General features: G+C 41.8%; 1 protein-coding gene across 7 annotated transcripts in view; it reads right to left on the bottom strand.

Moving 5' to 3' along the window:
* Window positions 1-380: 380 nt before the first annotated feature.
* Window positions 381-24,252, bottom strand: part of LOC110494715 (transcriptional enhancer factor TEF-5) — a 76,058-nt gene continuing 52,186 nt past the window's right edge. Inside the window, exons 4-15 of one of the 7 annotated variants that reach the window (XM_021570009.2) lie at window positions 19,519-19,583; window positions 16,709-16,771; window positions 9,578-9,589; window positions 7,516-7,644; window positions 7,246-7,289; window positions 7,031-7,087; window positions 6,216-6,280; window positions 5,716-5,852; window positions 5,363-5,536; window positions 3,406-3,549; window positions 3,095-3,247; window positions 381-2,859 (exon numbers count right to left, since the gene is read on the bottom strand). In XM_021570009.2, the coding sequence (XP_021425684.2) occupies window positions 2,746-2,859; window positions 3,095-3,247; window positions 3,406-3,549; window positions 5,363-5,536; window positions 5,716-5,852; window positions 6,216-6,280; window positions 7,031-7,087; window positions 7,246-7,289; window positions 7,516-7,644; window positions 9,578-9,589; window positions 16,709-16,771; window positions 19,519-19,583 (1,157 nt within the window). In that variant the 3' untranslated portion in view covers window positions 381-2,745. Of the gene's footprint in view, window positions 2,860-3,094; window positions 3,248-3,405; window positions 3,550-5,362; window positions 5,537-5,715; window positions 5,853-6,215; window positions 6,281-7,030; window positions 7,088-7,245; window positions 7,290-7,515; window positions 7,645-9,577; window positions 9,590-16,501; window positions 16,565-16,708; window positions 16,772-19,518; window positions 19,584-24,252 lie in introns of all 7 variants that reach the window. The other 6 variants (XM_021570010.2, XM_021570011.2, XM_036950755.1 and 3 more) reach the window with 6 other exon arrangements.

Here is a 24,252-nt window from a genome sequence, read left to right as displayed (position 1 = left end):
CTGAATAAAGCCTAAACTCTTAAAAAAGATGCTATTTTGAACCTTAAATGGTTTTTTCGGCTGTCCCCATAGGATAACCTGTTGAAGAACCCTTTTGGGTTCCATGTAGAAACCTTTTTAAAAAGGGTTCTATGGGACAGCCGAAGAACCCTAATGGAACTCTTTTTTTCTAAGAGTGTGCTCATATCATAGGCCTGCTTGGGCCTACTAGACCTACTCTTGTGGTCTCCTGGTCATCAGTAGAAATGTAACAGAGGACCAAGGAAAGTATATAGTACAACATAGGCCTACTGTTTATGCAATACTGTTTGAACAGTATAACACTGCCATCTACAGTAGTGACAATGTATTTCATCTGTGAAGGAAACTGTATTGACCAATCAAATGAACAAACCTGTTTTAATGAGTTTTCAGGGGAAAATGGCCCCAAAGGCACCATGCGTCTTTTATTGTTAGATTATACATTTTGATTTGATTATATAATACAACCCCCTTAGTTTGAAGATAACAGAAAATACTAAAATGCAATGCACAATTGGTAACCAAGGCCACAATAAAGCACCTTTTAACCAAACAAACTTGCCCATACCATTCAGATTATGATACATACGATACAGTATCTCATCATCAATGTCAACAAAAACACACGTTTTCACCGGATGCTGAAAGTCACAAAAACGAACAGAAAACAATTCATTATGATAATGATAATAAAAAACATGGGCCTGTAAAAAAAGATAAAATTGAGAAATCCACTAGTAAAGATTAAGCAGTTGTTTTAAATCTAGCTCTTGAAGTATGACATTCAAAGCCTGGTGTACTAAATCCACCATACAAAGTCTGATGTATGAATTCTTATGACAGAAGTCCAGTGAACCGTCCAAGGCAGAGACCATCCCCTAGCTAGGGGATGAAAGTTATTGTGTCATTAGGATAAAGTTCAGCTCAGCAATACTTGTAACACCACCATTTCAATGGCAAAGGATAAACACATATGGCCCATATCCCAGCCCAGCCCTGCCCTCCCACCATTCTTTTCAATATAAATAACAATCAATGGTCACACACCACAGCACAGAGGATAGCTCTCTTTCAAAACATAAAATTGTTTTTTCATTGGCTGATGGCATTGGCAAATTAAGATTAATTTCTTGAAGGTTCGCTCATAAAATGAGAGAGAGCTTTTGTTTTTATTAATATAATTTAGGAAAGAGAAACTTATCTTACGCCATGCCATGTAGGGTTAGGGAAAAGGCATACGTAGTCAGTTGTACAACTGAATGCATTCAGCCGAAATGTGGCTGCCTTAAGCAACATCATGGGCAGAACAGCAGATTTTCCCACTGTGCCGGCTCAGGAATTCAAACCAACAAACTTTCGGTTACTGGCTCAACGCCCTTAGCCACTAGGCTACCTGCCGCCTTGCCAGATTGAAAGTGATATCCATCAATTGGGATCTCTTGAATGGGGAGATTGGATTAGAATACCATGAGTTCTTACATGAGTTAAAACTCACTGTAAAATTTGGTCAGTTCCAATTTGGCAAATTCTAATCTAGTGAACATTTCACGGTAAGGTTGTATCGGCGCACGTGACAAATAACATTTCATTTGATTTGATTCTCAAGCCATGTTTTTAAGAAAACAGTGTTAATGTTAATCACAAATATAAACACGTCCCCAAAAGAATCCTATGTAACACATATTCCTGTTGCATCCGCTGACTCCCAGTACAGAAACGGTTCATTTCAATAACATAATTAAAGGCTGAAAATAAAAATATTTGTTGCTTCACCCCTTCTTGATCTTTTAAGTGCACCACAGCACATTGATGTGTTGTTGTCTAGAGACCCGTAAAAGCCCAGGGATTGGAAACTGAATGATCTGATCATGCCATGCCCTTGCTGTACACGTGGACTGCAGCTAAACTTGTAACCATTCATTATAACACATCACGAGAAAAATGTATAATAGTTTAATCCATAACATAATATTCCTGGATCAGAAGTGCGCTTCAAGGATCTAGATGAGAAAGGATGAACTGCATAGTCATGTTCAGTTTCCTATTCTCCTATTCAATGATGCATTTACATCTGTCCACTTTATTTCAATTTATTTAAAGACAAGAGGTAGTAAATAAGGCATTCCAGAGTGGCTGGCAACTGATCAATACTTGTCTTTGGAGAAAGGCACTTGGTTGCCATCCTATCTCATTTATAAACACCCCTCGGTAGGGCCCTTCTACGTTTAGATTATTTTGTGTTTGCTCTTCTTCCATGGTTGTTGTACCTGTACCATTCCAATCTATCCACTTCTTCTAATATTGCTTAGAGTGTGTTCCCTTGGAGACAAAGCTCTTAACCTTGTTCACTTTCTCATACCCTCAGTGAATCTCAACCTACTGTACATTTACTGTCATTACCAATTTGACCCACTTGTCTCAGCATATTTAACTATATGGGTTAAAAAGTTGCCTTTAAAACAAAACAATGAATTCTCCTAATTTCCTTTCTTGTCTTTTGAGAGACTTCCTCCTTTTTCCTATTTCACATAAATGTGTGGAAGTTTAAAATGTTTTCTTGTCAGTTCATTCTAACGTCGTTTTGAATGTTACTTGGCAGTTGAGCAGTCTGTACTGTACATATTGTCACGCAGTGCTTCGTCAGCTGATTCCCAAACCTTCCTGCAGAACGGTGGGTGGGTCAGTCTTCGACGAGCCTGTAGACGTGGTAGAGCGGTGGGTGGGTCAGTCTTTTACGAGCCTGTAGACGTGGTACTGTGCCCCGTGTTCACTCGTTGAGACCTCGAACACAAACGCTATACACAGCAAGGTCTCCTGAGTGTCACGGTCTGCCACCACCTGGGGGATGAACAGTAGGTCAACACCAGGTAAAATACATGTCATCCAACTGTAGTTCTATATAGTAGGTGAAACATCAATCAATTCACAAAGCACAACAAAAGGAGGAACAATGAAGCAAAACAATGAGGTCAAAAACATAATCTATTGTTCTAGGTTGAAATACAGTGACAGTCTATTCCCAAATAGTAAATTAGTTACTATCTTATTATCTTGTAATAAAGCATTATGTTACCTGAAGTATAGTGAAGTTTTCCAGAACACTGTTCATCATGTATTTTTCTGGCAGGTGTTTGAGCTTGTGGATGAAGTTGATCATGTACTCGCACATGGGAGAGCGGTGGATCCTGTAGACACTCTTCCCTCCCTCCATCCGGGCGTACTCCGTCTGCAAAACAGCAAAACAACATCTGACTTGAGGTAAACATTGTGATTGCATGAAATGCAATTATAGTGTCTGACAGTAAATTTGATTAGACCTTTATCTAACCTGTTAAGTCAGCTGTTTTGTGACTATAAAGCAGACCCAGTGGATAATGGGCTCACCTCTACTTTCTCGACCACCTGTTTGCCGAAGGAGCAGACTTTGGTGGAGACGGTGATGGTCATGTTCTCAGAGCTGCTGTATTGGCTGCTGACTCCGTAGAAGGAGCCTGGGCCGTCCTGCATGCCACTGCTGTTGAGATCCGCCTGCAGAGAGAGGACACACACAGGACAAGTCAGATTAACGCTAGACTAACAGGCCTAACCCCTTTTCATTCTACTCTAAATGAGAGAATACTCAAACTACCAAAAGGGACAGTGTGATTGTGTGAGAGTGTGACTGGGTGATTGTGTGACAGTGTGACTGACTGTGTGACAGTGTGACTGTGAGAGTGTGACTGACTGTGCGACTGTGTGACTGACTGAGAGTGTGACTGTGTGACAGTGTGACTGACAGTATGACTGACTGTGTGACAGTGAAACTGTGTGACTGATTGAGAGTGTGACAGTATGAGAGCGTGATTGTGTGAAAGTGTGACTGACTGTGTGACTGACTGTGTGACAGTGTGACTGTGTGAGAGTGTGACTGACTCTGTGACAGTGTGACTGACTGTGTGACTGTGTGAGAGTGTGAGTATGACTGCCTGTATGAAAGTGTGACAGTGTGACTGACAGTGTAAGAGTGTGACATTCTGACAGTGTAAGAGTGTGACTGACTGTGACAGTGTGACTTTTAGTGTGAGTTTGACAGTGTGACTGTGTGAGTGTGGGACTGACTGTGTGACAGTTTGATAGTGTTACAGTTTGACTGACTGTGTGACTGACTGTGTGACTGTGTGAGAGTGTCACTGACTGTGTGACAGTGCGACTGTGTGAGAGTGTGACTGACTGTGTGACTGTGACAGACTGTGTGAGAGTGTGACAGTGTGGCCTCCCGGGTGGCACAGTTGTCTAAGGCACTGCATCGCGCACTAGCGACTCCTGTGGCGGGCCGGGCGCAGTCCACGGTGACCAGGTCGCCAGGTGTACGGTGTTTGTTCCGACACATTGGTGCGGCTGGCTTCCGGGTTGGATGTGCATTGTGTCAAGAAGCGGCTTGGTTGGGTTGTGTTTCGGAGGACGCATGGCTCTCGACCTTCGCCTCTCCCTAGTCCATACGGGAGTTGCAGCGATGAGACAATTGGATACCACGACATTGGGGAGAAGAAAAAAAGTGTGACAGTGTGACTGTGTGTCTGACTATGTGACAGTGTGACTTTGTGATTGTGACTGTGTGAGAGTGTGACTGACTGTGTGACATTGTGACTGTGTGACAGTTTGACTGACTGTGTGACATTGTGACTGTGTGACAGTTTGACTGTGTGACAGTGACTGAGAGTGTGACTGACTGGGTGACTGTGTGAGAGTGTGAAAGTTTGGCTGTGTGACTGTGTGAGAGTGACTGACTGTGTGAGAGTGTGACTGACTCTGGGACAGTGTGACAGGTTGACTATGTGACTGTGTGACAGTGTGACTGTGGGAGAGTTTGACTGACTCTGGGACAGTGTGACAGGTTGACTATGTGACTGTGTGAAAGGCTGACAGTGTGACAGGTTGACTATGTGACTGTGTGACAGGCTGACAGTGTGACAGGTTGACTATGTGACTGTGTGACAGGTTGACTATGTGACTGTGTGACAGGCTGACAGTGTGACAGTCTGACTGTGTGAGAGTGTGACTGCCTGTTTGACAGTGTGACTGTGTGAGAGTTTGACTGACTCTGTGACAGTGTGACTGTGTGACAGTGTGACTGACAGTGTGACTGATTGTGCAACTGTGTGAGAGTGTAACTGGCTGTGTGACTGTGTGAGAGTGTGATTGACTGTGTGACAGTGTGATAGTGTGAGAGTCTGATTGTGTGACAGTGTAGGTTTAAATGTGTGAAAGATGCATTTTTCTGCTTTCAACCATGTTTAAAATCCATACACTGTCCAGTGAAAATGTGAGGATTACACAATAATAAAAGTGATTTGTCACCCACCCAAAATTTGACTAGGAAAAAGGCGTTCTGTGGGCCTTTCTCATAAAGCTCTTTGAGTCCGCCCTTCTTCTCTGGGAACTTGTCGTAGATCTGCCTGATGTCCACTGCCTCCAGCAGAGGGTCGCTGTAGGATGGGTTGGTCTGGCCAATGTGGACAAACAGGTGTTTGCTGTACTGCAGGGGATAGAGAGAGGAAGATGGTCAGACCAGCCATCATGACAGAAGTCTAGCTTGGCCATACTGAGTTAGCGCTAGAAATTGGACTCAGTGACTCTGTGGACTATAAAACAAAGGCCTTTATCGACAACTTTGATTAGCACGGGTTGGTTAGTGTGGTTGGTTTGGTGACTCACGTTGTCAGGGTCCCTCTGCACCTCCATGAAGGCAGAGTACTCTAGCATCCGCAGCTTGGAGGACGCGATGGTCCGGTCCTGCCACACGGGCACCGCCGTAGCAGCCGGGGGGAGGGGGGGTGCCAAAGGCTCATAGTCTGACAGAGAGAGAGAGATAGGAGAGAGCAGCAGAACACAGAGAGAGAGAGAGAGAGAAGCAGAACACACAGAGAGAAGAAGAGAGAGAGAGCGAGAGAGAACAGCAGAACACACAGAGAGAAGAAGAAAGAGAGAGCGAGAGAGAACAGCAGAACACACAGAGAGAAGAAGAGAGAGAGAGGCAGTCAGGCTGAGGTCTCCAAAGCTGATGTTTAATTTCTGTATTAATGTTAAGCACCAGATATAGTGCTGATGTGTATGTTATATCACGTGTATCATTACTGTCATCATTGGACAGTTCCCTCTTTTAGGGATCATGAATGAGGATGTACTGTATGAATGCTAACTGACTCCATACTCACTTGATATAGGGGGAGGGGGAGGGCCTGGTAGAGTTGTGTATGGAGACGGTGCAAAAGGTTTGATACTGAAAGAGAATGATTATCACACACAGTTGAGGAGTCAAACTTTTCAGTTTTCATCCAGCTGTGTTTATTCCACATATTTCCAAAAGTGAAATTCCATGTGAAACCTGGTTATGCTAGTGGCATGTGGCTTTGGGCTTCATTGGCATGTCAGACAGACGTGGATCCACAGTATTATGACACGTTTCTCAACATAGGCATGTGTCTGTGGCTGCACCAGCTAGACGTAAGTCCACCTCTGCTTCACTCTGTCACCACTCTACACCATACATTTAGTGATGCTATTTACATACACTGATTGGTTGGTGGATTGAACATTTGATTGATGTTTCTCTGTGTGTGATTGTGGCACATAATTTCAGAGCGATGCTTAAGTGTGACACGTGAACGTACACAATGGGCCAAATCCTAACTTCAGATATGCTTTTTGTGCAAGTCATGCATAGATGTCAATGGAAGATTTACTTTAATATTGGAGTGACAAACATGGATCTCAAGTTAGGTGCTGTCATAGACTAATGTAACATTATGCCCCCAGTTTGTCATGAAATCACCCTACCGTGTAACGTCTTTACATCCCAAATGGCCAGAACGGAACGACTTTAAAAACAACTTCATAGCATGTTTGGTCTTCTCTCTCTCAGACGTGAAGCTGGTTGTGCCCTGGTCGTAAAGTTAGTGCAGGAGCAGGACACATACTGAAGCAGAGTTAGTGCTGCCTTGTGCTACAGCTGGACTAGGAGGAAACTTACGCATAGCTGGTGCGGCCAAACCCAGGAGTCCTTCCCTGGTTGAGCTCTAGAATCAGCCTGATGTGCACAAATGCGATCCGTTAAACGTGCCAAAGAGAACCCGCCATTCCAATTCCAGTCACAAGTGTCAATCAAACAAACAAACAACCAATCAAACGAACAGTCCAAACACCTGAACCTGTCACTCAACAGATAGTAAACACAGTCATACTCACTCCTGAGAGGGGCCGGGTTGTCCTGGGATAGGGCCTGGCCAAAACTGGAAGGCAAAGATAACAGAGTCGGTTTCACAGAGTTTCACAAAAGCTCTGTCCTCAAGTTATATATTCACAGGCTCATTTGGTCAAGCTTTACATGAAGTAGCTCAGGGACTGTACTGTACTCCCATAGCCTACATCAATTACTAGTACAACAATAATGTAAATACTGTCAATGCAGAGAAAAGGCAATCATTGCAACCCCAAACTCAGTGTAGAAGGGCTCACCCTGGCTTGCGGGGGGTAGGGAGAGTGGGGCAGTGGGGGTAGCTGGCTCTTGATCAGGCTCGGAGACACAATCTGAGCAGACGACAACGCTGCCATGTTCTGGAGGGCCTTGTCTTTAGATGCCTGGTCCTGTTGACGAGGAGGGGGAAGTGAGGGAGATGCACCACTAGAGAGCAGTCTAACACCTAGTATACACTGAGCTGGTTGACATAACTATTAGGCTACTCACAGTGCCCGAGAGGAACACAGTTGGTTCAATAGTTTAAAAAACAACAACAGTTACAACAATTACTACTAGCTATCACTATTGTATTTATACTGTAAATATAACATTATCTGATATTCTTATGTACTCCCATTAGGATCTTTAGTAAACAAACAGCCAATCTAATAAATAAATGAAACATCAGTCTTAACTTCAACTACGTTTGGAGTACTAGTAGGCTACAATAATGAAAAAGAAGACGTGAAGAGAACATGTATATGATTAATTCAACGAAGCAGATCAAAAAGATTTTAAGCCACATAATCAAAGAGAACATTCCAGGAGTCACATGATTGTAATTAGTAGAGACCTTGAAGGAAATGCCTCCTGCAGAAAGACAGACTGTCTGTGAGAAACCGTGGTTGACACAACCACTCTTATTATGGAAAAAAGACAGTAAAATAGAACAAAAAGTTCCTCTTGTTTCAAAACAGAGAAACGGGACTCTTGATGAATATATACTGTAGGACTAATGGCCGCATTGGCCAGTATGTGGTCAGATAACAATTGGAATGAATGTGATTTGTCTGGAACGTTCTGCTGATTGTAATGGTCAGAGATAGAAAAGCAAAGTGTAGATGGTTATGGTTAAGCTTGGCATGTTTGTACCTGGACAATCGAGAGCATTCAACTTTACTGTATGTCTACCAGCAACAAAAAAATACTGAAACATCAGAAACAACACTTTGTGTGTGCCTCATCACACTTGAACCAGTATCTTAACCCTCATAGCAATATTGCAATCATATTGTCATTGTACAAAGCAGAGTAAGAGAGAAAAGTGAAGTATCTCCAAAGGCCAACACCTTGGTGTATTCTCATCACTGTGCAACTATGTGACATTTCGTAGAAGGAAACAAGATATCCTACATTTGCCTTGTTGGTAGTATTACTTCACGTCTTGAAATAGGAAAGACATGTACCTGTAGATGCAGCAGAAATCTGACCTAAAGAATCTCCAAATGCCAAATCCTTAGTGTAAACAAAGTCAAATGAAAGTACCAAAACACAGCGAGTGCACTGTGTGAAACTGGTAGCAGTGATTTACTGAGCCACAACTGACTATAGACTCTGACCAGGTAGAGGAACACAGGCAATGTTTATGTTTCTCTACAGTATTACAATGTGACGACTCTAGCACTAAATAGTGTTAGTGCAGCCCTAGGTTAAGTAGTACCGTACATATTGGTAGTGGATGGGGTCATAGAACTGCGAACAGTATAGAAGATCTCTGAACCTATGCGCTACATAAATGCGTTGCCTCATAATTGGACCAAAATATCACAGTGAAAATAATTACAATATTATCTTGGAGATGCTCAATCGGATTGTGATATTGGTCCTTCAAAGTATTGATCAGAAATAGTGTCTGGTTTTGCATCCACATTCTACCATGCCTCAACATCCTCTTGGATCACAATTTGTATCAATAATAGCCTATGGACATGGAAGCATTTTGCTACACCCGCAATAACATCTGCTAAATATGTGTTCATGTTTGCTGTTGCAGACTTATTTTTGTACGTAGCATACACTAAACAAGTGTTACAGAGAAGTGTGTCCTCAGAGAAGCAGAACCACCCTGCAAAAACATGATAATCAATGATTATCATGATCAGGTACGATGCACAGCAATGTGGTTCCAAGCACACACGTTTCCTATGGCTAAGATCTGCTTTATTATAGGATAGCAGTGAGGTTGGGTTGCCATGCCAGCAGAGGGCATTAGCAGAGTGGACAATCCACTGGCACCGCCAAGCAGGAGGGAAGCAAACCGTAGAAGTCAAATCCACTTACCAAATTCATGGCCTAAATCAAAGGAAAGAGAAACCATTAGTATACACATCTAAAGGCATATAATTCTAGGGATATTGTGATAAACTATGGGTTTGCTAATAGGCTGTGTCAGTACAAACTAAAAAACATCAATTATGAACAAGTTCTAGATGTACTGTAGGCCACTAGGATGTTGACATAAAATGAATGTTCTTATCCCTGAAGAAAAGTTAGCTAACACTAACTGAAAGACAGCAGGTATAATTCATTATATAGATAGAGTTAGGTTAGGTAACTAACTGAAAGACAACAGGTATAATTCATTATAGAGATAGAGTTAGGTAACTAACTGAAAGACAGCAGGTATAATTCATTATAGAGATAGAGTTAGGTAACTAACTGAAAGACAACAGGTATAATTCATTATAGAGATAGAGTTAGGTAACTAACTGAAAGACAGCAGGTATAACTCATTATAGAGATAGAGTTAGGTAACTAACTAAAAGACAACAGGTATAATTCATTAAATAGATAGAGTTAGGTAACACTAACTGAAAGACAACAGGTATAATTCACTATAGAGATAGAGTTAGGTAACTAACTGAAAGCCAGCAGGTATAATTCATTATAGAGATAGAGTTAGGTAACACTAACTGAAAGACAACAGGTATAATTCATTATAGAGATAGAGTTAGGTAACTAACTAAAAGACAACAGGTATAATTCATAGAGATAGAGTTAGGTAACACTAACTGAAAGACAAGAGTTATAATTCATTATAGAGATATAGTTAGGTAACTAACTGAAAGACAACAGGTATAATTCAGTATAGAGATAGAGTTAGGTAACTAACTAAAAGACAACAGTTATAATTCATTATAGAGACAGAGTTAGGTAACTAACTAAAAGACAACAGGTATAATTCATTATAGTGATAGAAGGTATTATACATTATGATGCACACATAAATGTATTGCAAGACTTTATAATGACTTAGTATCATCTCATTTTGAGCCTGTTGGAAAAACCGTCACATACAAAGGCAGGACATATAGTGTTTTATTATTTACTCATTCTAAGGATAATGCATTAAATCTGTTTGCTCTAAGCCAGGGGTGTTAAACATATGACCGGTGGGCTGCATATCATCAGCAAAATGAATACTAAAGCAAGAGCAGAATGCTAAACTAACTATAACATCTGTTATGTAGTTATATCTTAATACTCCATAAGGAGCCCTGATGTAAAGAAATGGGAGCTGAATTTATCTGGGACAGGAACTATGCAATGGACAATAATGTAGGGAAGGGTACAGTATTTCCCTGTCATTCAAATAAATGTCCAAACATTGAGGTGGTTACAATAATCAGTCTACTAGATACAGTCTACTAGAAAATAAATAGAGAAGTCTAAATAAAGAAGGTCCAATAAACTTCAATGAAGGTAGAGGGTGACCAACTACAATGAAGGTAGAGGGTGACCAACTACATTTTTGGGAAATTATTTATACAGTATGCTAACTGACGGTAATATACACTTGAACACAATTTAACTGCACACAGGCACACTTTAACTGTACGCTGATTCACTTTGTGTTTGAAATTGTTTTGGGGTTGAGGGATTGAATGAAGGATTAGTGTCTGCCGTCCTCTGATGGAATGAAGACAAGTGGCATATATACAGTGCCTTGCGAAAGTATTCGGACCTCTTGAACTTTGCGACCTTTTGCCACATTTCAGGCTTCAAACATAAAGATATAAAACTGTATTTGTTTGTGAAGAATCAACAACAAGTGGGACACAATCATGAAGTGGAACGACATTTATTGGATATTTCAAACTTTTTTAACAAATCAAAAACTGAAAAATTGGGCGTGCAAAATTATTCAGCCCCCTTAAGTTAATACTTTGTAGCGCCACCTTTTGCTGCGATTACAGCTGTAAGTCGCTTGGGGTATGTCTCTATCAGTTTTGCACATCGAGAGACTGAAATGCTTTCCCATAACTCCTTGCAAAACAGCTCGAGCTCAGTGAGGTTGGATGGAGAGCATTTGTGAACAGCAGTTTTCAGTTCTTTCCACAGATTCTCGATTGGATTCAGGTCTGGACTTTGACTTGGCCATTCTAACACCTGGATATGTTTATTTTTGAACCATTCCATTGTAGATTTTGCTTTATGTTTTGGATCATTATCTTGTTGGAAGACAAATCTCCGTCCCAGTCTCAGGTCTTTTGCAGACTCCATCAGGTTTTCTTCCAAAATGGTCCTGTATTTGGCTCCATCCATCTTCCCATCAATTTTAACCATCTTCCCTGTCCCTGCTGAAGAAAAGCAGGCCCAAACCATGATGCTACCACCACCATGTTTGACAGTGGGGATGGTGTGTTCAGGGTGATGAGCTGTGTTGCTTTTACGCCAAACATAACGTTTTGCATTGTTGCCAAAAAGTTCAATTTTGGTTTCATCTGACCAGAGCACCTTCTTCCACATGTTTGGTGTGTCTCCCAGGTGGCTTGTGGCAAACTTTAAACAACACTTTTTATGGATATCTTTAAGAAATGGCTTTCTTCTTGTCACTCTTCCATAAAGGCCAGATTTGTGCAATATACGACTGATTGTTGTCCTATGGACAGAGTCTCCCACCTCAGCTGTAGATCTCTGCAGAGTGATCATGGGAGTGATCATGGGCCTCTTGGCTGCATCTCTGATCAGTCTTCTCCTTGTATGAGCTGAAAGTTTAGAGGGACGGCCAGGTCTTGGTAGATTTGCAGTGGTCTGATACTCCTTCCATTTCAATATTATCGCTTGCACAGTGCTCCTTGGGATGTTTAAAGCTTGGGAAATCTTTTTGTATCCAAATCCGGCTTTAAACGTCTTCACAACAGTATCTCAGACCTGCCTGGTGTGTTCCTTGTTCTTCATGATGCTCTCTGCGCTTTTAACTGACCTCTGAGACTATCACAGTGCAGGTGCATTTATATGGAGACTTGATTACACACAGGTGGATTGTATTTATCATCATTAGTCATTTAGGTCAACATTGGATCATTCAGAGATCCTCACTGACCTTCTGGAGAGAGTTTGCTGCACTGAAAGTAAAGGGGCTGAATCGTTTTGCACGCCCAATTTTTCAGTTTTTGATTTGTTAAAAAAGTTTGAAATATCCAATAAATGTCGTTCCACTTCAATATTGTGTCCCACTTGTTGTTGATTCTTCACCAAAAAATACAGTTTTATATCTTTATGTTTGAAGCCTGAAATGTGGCAAAAGGTCGTAAAGTTCAAGGGGGCCGAATACTTTCGCAAGGCACTGTACATTATATATTCATATAAATATATATAATATATATAGGACAATGACCCTAAGCAATGACCATATATATATATATATATATATATATATATATATATATTTGGGGCAAAAAAGTATTTAGTCAGCCACCAATTGTGCAAGTTCTCCTGCTTAAAAAGATGAGAGAGGCCTGTAATTTTCATCATCGGTACACTTCAACTATGACAGACAAAGTGAGAAAATCACATTATAGGATTTTTAATGAATTTATTTGCAAATTATGGTGGAAAATAAGTATTTGGTCAATAACAAAAGTTTATCTCAATACTTTGTTATATACCCTTCGTTGGCAATGACAGAGGTCAAATGTTTTCTGTAAGTCTTCACAAGGGTTTCACACACTGTTGCTAGTATTTTGGCCCATTCCTCCATGCAGATCTCCTCTAGAGCAGTGATGTTTTGGGGCTGTTGCTGGGCAACACGGACTTTCAACTCCCTCCAAAGATTTTCTATGGGGTTGAGATCTGGAGACTGGCTAGGCCACTCCAGAACCTTGAAATGCTTCTTACGAAGCCACTCCTTCGTTGCCCGGGCGGTGTTTTTCATTGTCATGCTGAAAGACCCAGCCACGTTTCATCTTCAATGCCCTTGCTGATGGAAGGAGGTTTTCACTCAAAATCTCACGATACATGGCCCCATTCATTCTTTCCTTTACACGGATCAGTCGTCCTGGTCCCTTTGCAGAAAAACAGCCCCAAAGCATGATGTTTCCACCCCATGCTTCACAGTAGGTATGGTATGGTGTTCTTTGGATGCAACTCAGCATTCTTTGTCCTCCAAACACAACGAGTTGAGTTTTTACCAAAAAGTTATATTTTGGTTTCATCTGACCATATGACATTCTCCCAATCTTCTTCTGGATCAGCCAAATGCTCTTAAGCAAACTTCAGATGGGCCTGGACATGTACTGTCTTAAGCAGGGGGAGATGTCTGGCACTGCAGGATTTGAGTCCCTGGCGGCGTAGTGTGTTACTGATGGTAGGCTTTGTTACTTTGGTCCCAGCTCTCTGCAGGTCATTCACTAGGTCCCCCCGTGTGGTTCTGGGATTTTTGCTCACCGTTCTTTTGATCATTTTGACCCCACAGGGTGAGATCTTGCGTGCAGCCCCAGATCGAGGGAGATTATCAGTGGTCATGTATGTCTTCCATTTCCTAATAATTGCTCCCACAGTTGATTTTTTCAAACCAAGCTGCTTACCTATTGCAGATTCAGTCTTCCCAGCCTGGTGCAGGTCTACAATTTTGTTTCTGGTGCCCTTTGACAGCTCTTTGGTCTTGGCCATAGTGGAGTTTGGAGTGTGACTGTTTGAGGTTGTGGACAGGTGTCTTTTATACTGATAACAAGTTCAAACAGGTGCCATTAATACAGGTAACGAGTGGAGGACAGAGGGGCTTGTGAGAGCCAGAAATCTTGCTTGTTTGTAGGTGACCAAATACTTATTTTCCACCATAATTTGCAAATAAATAAATAAAAATCCTACAATGTGATTTTCTGGATTTTTCTTCTCATTTTGTCTGTCATAGTTGAAGTGTACCTATGATGAAAATTACAGGCCTCTCTCATCTTTTTAAGTGGGAGAACTTGCACAATTGGTGGCTGACTAAATACTTTTTTGCCCCACTGTATATATATATATATATATATATATATATATATATATATATATATACATATATATATATATGCATTCAGGAAACTATTCAGACCCCTTGATTTCTTTCGTTACAGTCTTAATTTAAAATGTATTAAATTGTTTTTCCCCCTCATCAATCTACACACAATACCCTATAATGACAAAGCAAAAACAGGTTTATAGAAAATGTTGTCTTGGCTGTGTGCTTATGGTCATTGTCCTGTTGGAAGGAGAACCATCGCCCCAGTCTGAGATCCTGAGCGCTCTGGAGCAGGTTTTCATCAAGGATCTCTCTGCACTTTGCTCTGTTCATCTTTCCCCTCTATCCTGACTAGACTCCCAGTCCCTGCCACTGAAAAACATCCCCACAGCATGATGCTGCCACCCCCATGCTTCACTGTAGGGATGGTGGCAGGTTTCCTCCAGACGTGACGCTTGGCATTCAGGCCAAAGAGTTCAATCTTGGTCTCATCAGACCAGAGGATCTTGTTTCTCATTGTCTGACAGTCCTTTAAGTTTCTCCCATCTCCACAGAGGAACTCTGGAGCTCTGTCAGAGTGACCATCGGGTTCTTGGTCACCTCCCTGACCAAGGCCTTTCTCCCCCGATTGCCCAGTTTGGCCTGGCGGCCAGCTTTAGGAATAGTCTTGGTGATTCCAAACTTCTTCCATTTAAAATTGATGGAGGCCACTCTGTTCTTGGGGACCTTCAATGCTGCAGACATTTTTTGCATTGACACAATCCTGTCTCGGAGCTCTATGGACAATTCCTTCGACCTCATGGCTTGGTTTTTGCTCTGACATGTCAACTGTGGGTCTTTCTATAAACAGGTGTGTCTATATAATTCACGTACAATTAATTGTATTTACCACAGGTGGACTCCAATCAAGTTGTAGAAACTTCTCAAGGATGATCTATACCAGCTAAGGATGATGATCAATGGAAACAGGATGCACCTGAGCTCAATTTCTCGTCTCATAGCAAAGGGTCTGAATACTTAGGTATTTCTGTTTAAAAAAAAATGTTTAACCTGTTTTAGCTTTGTCATTATGGGGTATTGTATGTAGACTGATGCGGAAAATGCTAATTTAATCCATTTTAGAATAAGGCTGTATGTAGCGTGATGTGGAAAAGGTCAAAGGGTCTGAATACTTTCAGAATGCACTGTATATGTATATATATTCTGTAGTATAGTATAGCAGAAGTATACAGGTACTGTAGGACACTTGTTCTAAGCATACTGCTATAGTAGTGTATAGAGTATGATGGTTTAATTCTAACATGTAGGTATTTGCATACGATTGTAGTAGTTAACTCTCATACAGAAGAACATTCAGAGACATCCAATGGAGATTGGGGTCAGAGCGGAGAGAAGGGTTGAAGGCAGAGGAAGATTTGAGGAAAGCCTATAGGCAGAAGCATGGCTGGCATAGGTACAGTAGGGACAGGCGTGCAGCTGTAGCGACAAGGCCATCATGCAGCAACACCGTTCACCACAGACAGATCATACTGCTCACAGCATTCCTCTAGGCTACACCACAGGCTGAGTTACTATATACAGGATAAGCAGTATAATAAAGACAGCTCCTATAATGTAATTTCTTTACAGCTTTGTACAGTACTGTATTAAGCATTGAGATGTATTTCAGTGGTCAACAGATGACCATATTTTTTTGCCTGTTGCGCCCTGTGCCGTGCATGCATGGTAGCTACTAGCTATAACTTGTTGCTCTAGTCTCTCCCAGACACGTTAGCCTACATGATGAGTCACACAGTGACCTCAAGCCAATACACCCCTATGCAGACTGGGGGTCTTCTACAGTACTATTTACCAGGGTTGGTATTTTCTAGTCACGGAGAACCTATCCATCTACGGCTGTAAGAAGAACTAAAGTACTAATTGGTTAGCGCAAAGCCAAGCCTTGACCAGCCCCGCCCAGCCCGCAGAGAAGCGCATACCTTCAGCTTTGACTGGATCTCGCGAGATTTTCTCCGGGCGAGAACCTGCAAATGGCTAGAAACCTGCAGAGAAGAAGAGCCAAGAGGAGAAGAGCCAAGAGAAGAAGAAAAAGGGAGACCGAGAGAGAGACGACAAGAGAGGCCGTAACCAAGGAGGAAAGAGAAGCCCAGTCACAGTTGGCAGGAGGCCTGTTCAGTAGCACCTACCTTGATACCTGCTTGGTATTCTCGAACTTTCTTCCGTGCTAACACCTGTATGTGACTAGATACCTAAAGGGGTGCGAGACAGTTATAAAATCATAGAGTACACACACACACATGGACATACACATGGATACAAACACACACTCACCAAACACACACACGGACATACACATGAATACAAGCACACACACACACACGGACATGGATACAAGCACACACACACACACACACGGACATACACATGGATACAAGCACACACACACACATGGATACAAGCACACACACACACACACACACACGGACATACACATGGATACAAGCACACAAATACCAAACACACACACACACACGGACATACACATGGATACAAGCACACACACACACATGCACGCCCACACCAAACACAAACACAAACACACACAATATTATACAGCTACTCGAACATTAAATGAAGGCGATTCACACACCACTACATTATTTGTATTTTTTTGTATCTTTGATTTGAGTTGGATGGTGTTACTTGTCTTCAGTACAAATAGAAAAGACAGACAAATGTAATTTCTACAAATTAACAGAATACTGACACAATTTGCTGAGCTGTTACTGCAATACACCTACAGTTGAAGTCAGAAGTTTACATACACCTTAGCCAAATACATTTAAACTCAGTTTTTAACAATTCCTGACATTTAATCAGAGTAAAAATTATCTGTCTTAGGTCAGTTAGCATCACCACTTTATTTTAAGAGTGTGAAATGTCAGAATAATAGTAGAGAAAATGATTTATTTCAGCTTTTATTTCTTTCATTACATTCCCAATGGGTCAGAAGTTTACATTCACTCAAAAAGTATTTGGTAGCATGGCCTTTAAATTGTTTAACTTGGGTCAAACGTTTCGGGTAGCCTTCCACAATAAGTTGGGAGAGTTTGCTTTTTTAGTTCTGCCCACAAATTTTCTATAGGATTGAGGTCAGGGCTTTGTGATGGCCACTCCAATACCTGGACTTTGTTGTCCTTAAGCCATTTTGCCACAACTTTGGAAGTATGCTTGGGGTCATTGTCCATTTGGAAGATCCATTTGCGACCAAGCTTTAACTTCCTGACTGATGTCTTGAGATGTTGCTTCTATATATCCACATCATTTTCCATCCTCATGATGCTATCTATGTTGTGAAGTGCACCAGTCCCTCCTGCAGCAAAGCACCCCCACAACATGATGCTGCCACCCCCGTGCTTCATGGTTGGGATAGTGTTCTTCGGCTTGCAAGCATCCCCATTTTCCCTCCAAACATAACAATGGTCATTATGGCCAAACAGGTCTATTTTTCTTTCATCAGACCAGAGGACACTTTACAAAAAGTATGATCTTTTGTCCCCATGTGCAGTTGCAAACCGTAGCCTGGCTTTTTTATGGCGGTTTTGGAGCAGTGGCTTCTTCCTTGTTGAGCGGCCTTTCAGGTTATGCCGATATAGGACTTGTTTTACTGTGGATATAGATACTTTTGTACCTGTTTCCTCCAGCATCTTCACAAGGTCCTTGTGTTGCTGTTGTTCTGGGATTGAATTGCACTTTTTGCACCATAGTACATTCATCTCCAGGAAACAGAACACGTTTCCTTCCTGAGCAGTATGACGGCAGCGTGGTCCCATGGTGTTTATACTTGCGCACTATTGTTTGTACAGATTAATGTGATAACTTCAGGTGTTTGGAAATTGCTCCCATGGATGAACCAGACTTGTGGAGGTCTACAATGTTTTTCTGAGGTCTTGGTCAATCTGAGGTCAATTTATTTTGATTTTCCCATGATGTCAAGCAAAGAGGCACTAAGTTTGAAGGTAAGCCTTGAAATATATCCACAGGTACACCTCCAATTTACTCAAATGATTAGCCTATCAGAAGCTTCTAAAGCCATGACATCATTTTCTGGAATTTTCCAAACTGTTTAAAGGCACAGTCAACTTAGTGTATGTAAACTTCTGACCAGCTGAAATTGTGATACAGTGAATTATAAGTGAAATAATCTGTCTGTAAACAATTGTTGCAAAAATTACTTGTGCCATGCACAAAGTAGATGTCCTAACCGATTTGCCAAAATTATAGTTTGTTAACATGACATTTTTGGAGTGGTTGAAAAACAAGTTTTAATGACTCCAACCTAAGTGTATGTAAACTTCCGACTTCAACTGTAGTTTCCATGTTCCAAATGTTACATATAGGATATCTAATACGTCTTGTAGACTTTTCTATCTCAATGCCATCAGACTGTTAAACAGCCGTCACTAGCACAGAGAGGCTGCAGCCTACATACACAGACTTGAAATAATTTGCCACTTTAATAAATGGAACACTCGCCACTTTAAATAATGTCACTTTAATAATGTTTACATATCTTGCATTACTTATCTCATATGTATATACTGTATTCTATACTATCTACAGTATCTCAGTCTATGCCGCTCTGACATTGTCCGCCCATATGTTAATATATTCTTAATTCCATTCCTTTACTTAGATTTGTGTGTATTAGGTATTTGTTGTGAAATTGGCAGAGATGTTACTTGTTAGATATTACTGCACTGTCGGAACAAGAAGCACAAGCATTTCGCTATAACATCTGCTAAACACGTGTAAGTGACAAAAAACATTTGATTTAATTTGACTTCTAATAATAAATGTAGGTAAAATCGTTCAGGATATGAGTGTCTGCTAAATTACTTCAATGTAAATGTAATGTAAAATCAAGTCATTATAAAGTCTGAGTGGTAAAACATTTTTATCAACCCATTGCTGTAAAATAAAAAAGTATTGTTACCTGTTTTCTGGTGCGGGTTTTGCCTGTCCTCAGCTTGATGTATCTAGCTATCAACTCATTACGACCTGTAACAGAGAGGTGAACAACACCATGAAGAATACAACCTGGAAACAAATCTCATTGACACATTTAGCAACCATACAGCTTTTCTATAGCTGGTACACAGACAGTAAAAGAGTAGGCTCTGAACTATGGTCAGTTAAGCATTTTTCACCCAAAAGATTGTTCATATTTGGAAAGAAAAGGCTGATTCTAGATCTGTGTCTGTGGGCTACTTCTACGTTAACATGATTATCCAAAACAAACACAAGGTGGAGCTAAAGGTCTGCTGGTAAATAGCTACAGGATCTCAACAGAATGCTAGGTGCCGCACACCGTCGACCTCCCAAAAGGTTCTTCTTTGGAACACACACATTACTCAACCTCTCAGTCAGTAGGCGAACATTTCTTTATATCACTGACCCTGGGACACCACTTCCAAAATGTTTTCAACAGGCGTATAAAACAACGACAACTGGCTAGTTCAGGAGCTTTGATTTCATTAGCTAGTCTGACACCTCCTGACTTTTAGCTCATGCGTCACATAATTACAGACACAGTACTTTAAAAAAAATAGAAGGAACATGTTGTTCATTATGTAACATCTACACTTGACATTCTGCACAAACAGGTCGGGCAGAGAAGGGCCTTCTATTCTTGGCTTTAATGGCTTTATCTCAGACAGATGACAGGGGCTTTAAAGGGGTTACTTTTCTCTGAATGCAACTTATCTGAACATTTTTCAAAAGAGAGCAACCGAACAGTGGAATCTATCAATGCTCAAAGTGATTAGTATTTTCCAGGGTTGTTAGGTCAAGTTTGTTGGATTTTTCAGGTACAGTTTGTGTTTCTTTGTACTAGGTAGGGAGGTCTGCATCTCAAAAATCTCATTTTAACATTTGCTGACTAGTAAGAGAAATGATAGGAAGTTCCCCAAAGAGGATCGGTGTGAATGTGCATCAGTATATATCTGTGTTTATGTGAAAGAAGGAGATAAATAAATAGAGGGAGAAAAAGAGAGCGAAAGAAAGGGAGAAAGAGAGAAAACGGTATCATGAATAATGACCTAAACTCCCCCACAAACCAGCCACCCACTCATGGCACTCACTCTAAAACACATACACACACACGTTTGTTTTACTATCCTTGTGGGCACCAAACAATTTGTGACTGACTGCCTTGATTCGATCTCATGTAGCAACATTTGAATTTTTTTTTTTATAATTTAAACTTTCGACAAAAGCAGAGACACAGAGCTACTAAATTGTATATCATACACTGCATTTGAGGAACAATGGGAAAGTAATTCTGCTTTGAAAGTTGATAAACTTGTAACCACACTTTAAAGAAAATGGCCTTTGAATGTTTTGCTAGACCTACTGGAGAGCTTTTATTTGTCTACACACATTCAGCATCGTTCACACACTCTTTTTTATTTATTTTTTATTTATCCATTATTTTACCAGGTAAGTTGACTGAGAACACGTTCTCATTTGCAGCAACGACCTGGGGAATAGTTACAGGGGAGAGGAGGGGGATGAATGAGCCAATTGTAAACTGGGGATTATTAGGTGACCGTGATGGTTCGAGGGCCATATTGGGAATTTAGCCAGGACACCGGGGTTAACACCCCTACTCTTACGATAAGTGCCATGGGATCTTTAATGATCTCAGAGAGTCAGGACACCCATTTAACGTCCCATCCGAAAGACGGAACCCTACACAAGGCAGTGTCCCCAATCACTGCCCTGGGGCATTGTGATATTTTTTTTTAGACCAGAGGAAAGAGTGCCTCCTACTGGCCCTCCAACACCACTTCTAGCAGCATCTATCCAGGGACTGACCAGGACCAACCCTGCTTAGCTTCAGAAGCAAACCAGCAGTGGTATGCAGGGAGGAATGCTGCTAAGCTTTAGCTCCACCAATCTCTTTAAGGGTTGATCCGAGCGTTCTGTCCTAAAAACAGCAGTCAAAAAAATCTGGATAACAGTTGTCGCAGTGACATTCTATTAAAATGGACACTTGCCTAGTGGAGTCTTTTGTTAAGACATGTAGCTAGCTAGCTAAACAATTAACCATAATCACAACTCATGACATTACTACCCTGTATGAATCTGCAGGTAGCTAACCAACCAGGTTCAATGTTAGCTAGCTAACAATAGGCTATAACAAGCAAATGGTTCTGAGATACGAATAATAACTTCATACACGTAACGTTTGCTAGCGAGCCAGCCAGCTAACGTTAGCTAGCTACCTAACAGTACACTTTAACTTGAAATGAAAACCACTTTGTCAAAATTAGAAATGTGTAATACCTAAAAAAAAATATAGCTAGCTAGACTATCTTACTTATTCATGGTTGGACGCTTCTCCCTGTCACGGATGCTATGGTTGCCCTTAGTTTGAAGATGTAATCCGGAGACAGGTGTTTTCTCCATCTCCTTAGCTATCATACTCGAATTCCACTGATTTCAAAACTCGGTCCTCCAGAAAGTGGAGAGCAACACTTATGCAGTTCTACTAAGCAATATATATATTTTTAAAGCAGCGTTAGACAGGATTACCTACACATGCTAACCAGCTCAAATAGACATAATTATATTCGTATTTACAGATGACATACAAGTTTGTTATTCACAATGACGGCCAACCCCAGCCAAACCCTCCCCTAACCCAAACAACACTGGGCCAATTGTGCACCACACTATGAGACTCCTGATTACAGCCAGATGTGATACAGCCCAGGATCAAACCAGGGTCAGTAGCAACACCTCCTGCACTGTGATGCAGTGCCTTAACCGCTGTGCCACTCGGGAGCCTGAAAGGAACATGAAAGTTCACATGTTCTGCCAAAAAAACACATTTTTATCAAAATAAAAAAATATGACTTTCAAACTGCTCTCGTGTGAAGTAGTGACCCGCGGCATACGCCTAGTTTCCTGAAACAGGTCATGCTTATTCCCATTCAAAATCATTTTATCCCTAACCCCTAACCTAAACCCCTAACTCCTAATCCTAATTGTAACCCTAACCCTAAACCTATCCCCTAAGCCTGAAATGGCCTTTTTCCTTGTGAGGACCAGCGAAATGCCCACACTTGTCCGAATGTTCCTTGTTTTGGATTTCTGGTCTCCACAAGGATAGTAAAACAAAACACACACACACACACACACAAACACACACACAGTCCAAGTTACGAACAAAGGATAGCCAAAGCTTTACATTATTGCAAACCCATGTTGAAAAAAGCCCTGTGACAGGCCAAGCCAACTGACTTCAGACAGCACCTCAGACACAATGACAGGAGAAAAGCTGACAATTTGCATTTTTCCTTGGTCCTTGGCCTGCTTTAGGCTCTGCTCTGCTTGGTGTAATTAACATAAAAGTACTACATGTTAGGAGATGAGTGCTGGCAGGACTTGAGCCCTCTCTCTCTCTCTCTCTCTCCTTTTGTTCTCTCACTTCCCCTGTCTATCTCTCTCTCCCTCATCTATCTCTCTCTCTCTCCCCTATCGCTCTGTCTCTTTCTCTCTCTCTACTGAGATGAGCTGCTTGGCCAGCCGATACTGAACTGAAGCAGCCAGTCAGTCAGCCAGCGGCCCCTCCCCCTGGATTAGGAGGGACACACCCGCCCCAGCGCCTCCACATTCCTAGCATTCCTCCCCTTCTGTCACATCTGTGCTAGCCAGTCTGATTGGCCAGGTCCCTACTAGCGCAGCCGGTGCGGACTGCGGACACACACATGCACACAGCGCTAAGCAAGGGTTAACTGGCTGGGGTGGAGGTTGAGGGTGGGGTGAGGGGTTGGGGGTGAGCGGTATGGGGTCAAGGGTCAGGGGTTGAGGAGGGAGGATTAAAAAAATAAACACTGCTCAAAAAAATAAAGGGAACACTTAAACAACACAATGTAACACAAGTCAATCAATCACACTTCTGTGAAATCAAACTGTCCACTTAGGAAGCTACACTGATTGACAATAAATTTCACATGCTGTTGTGCAAATGGAATAGACAACAGGTGGAAATTATAGGCAATTAGCAAGACACCCCCAATAAAGGAGTGGTTCTGCAGGTGGTAACCACAGACCACTTCTCAGTTCCTATGCTTCCTGGCTGATGTTTTGGTCACTTTTGAATGCTGGCGGTGCTTTCACTCTAGTGGTAGCATGAGACGGAGTCTACAACCCACACAAATGGCTCAGGTAGTGCAGCTCATCCAGGATGGAACATCAATGTGGCAAGAAGGTTTGCTGTGTCTGTCAACGTAGTGTCCAGAGCATGGAGACCAGGAGACAGGCCAGTACATCAGGAGACATGGAGGAGGCCGTAGGAGGGCAACAAACCAGCAGCAGGACTGCTACCTCCGCCTTTGTGCAAGGAGGAGCAGGAGGAGCACTGCCAGAGCCCTGCAAAATGACCTCCAGCAGGCCACAAATGTGCATGTGTCTGCTCAAACGGTCAGAAACAGACTCCATGAGGGTGGTATGTGGCATGGTGAGACATGGTGTCCCAGATTTGCCAGAGAACACCAAGATTGGCAAATTCGCCACTGGCGCCCTGTGCTCTTCACAGATGAAAGCAGGTTCACACTAGGCACGTGACAGACGTGATAGAGTCTGGAGAGGCCTTGGAGAACGTTCTGCTGCCTCCAACATCCTCCAGCATGACCGGTTTGGCGGTAGGTCAGTCATGGTG

The sequence above is a fragment of the Oncorhynchus mykiss genome, chromosome 17 (genome assembly GCF_013265735.2).
Source record: "Oncorhynchus mykiss isolate Arlee chromosome 17, USDA_OmykA_1.1, whole genome shotgun sequence".
NCBI classification, from domain to species: Eukaryota; Metazoa; Chordata; class Actinopteri; order Salmoniformes; family Salmonidae; genus Oncorhynchus; species Oncorhynchus mykiss.
The sequence above is the reverse complement of the archived record's forward strand: the minus strand, read 5'-3'. Positions and strand labels throughout refer to the sequence as shown.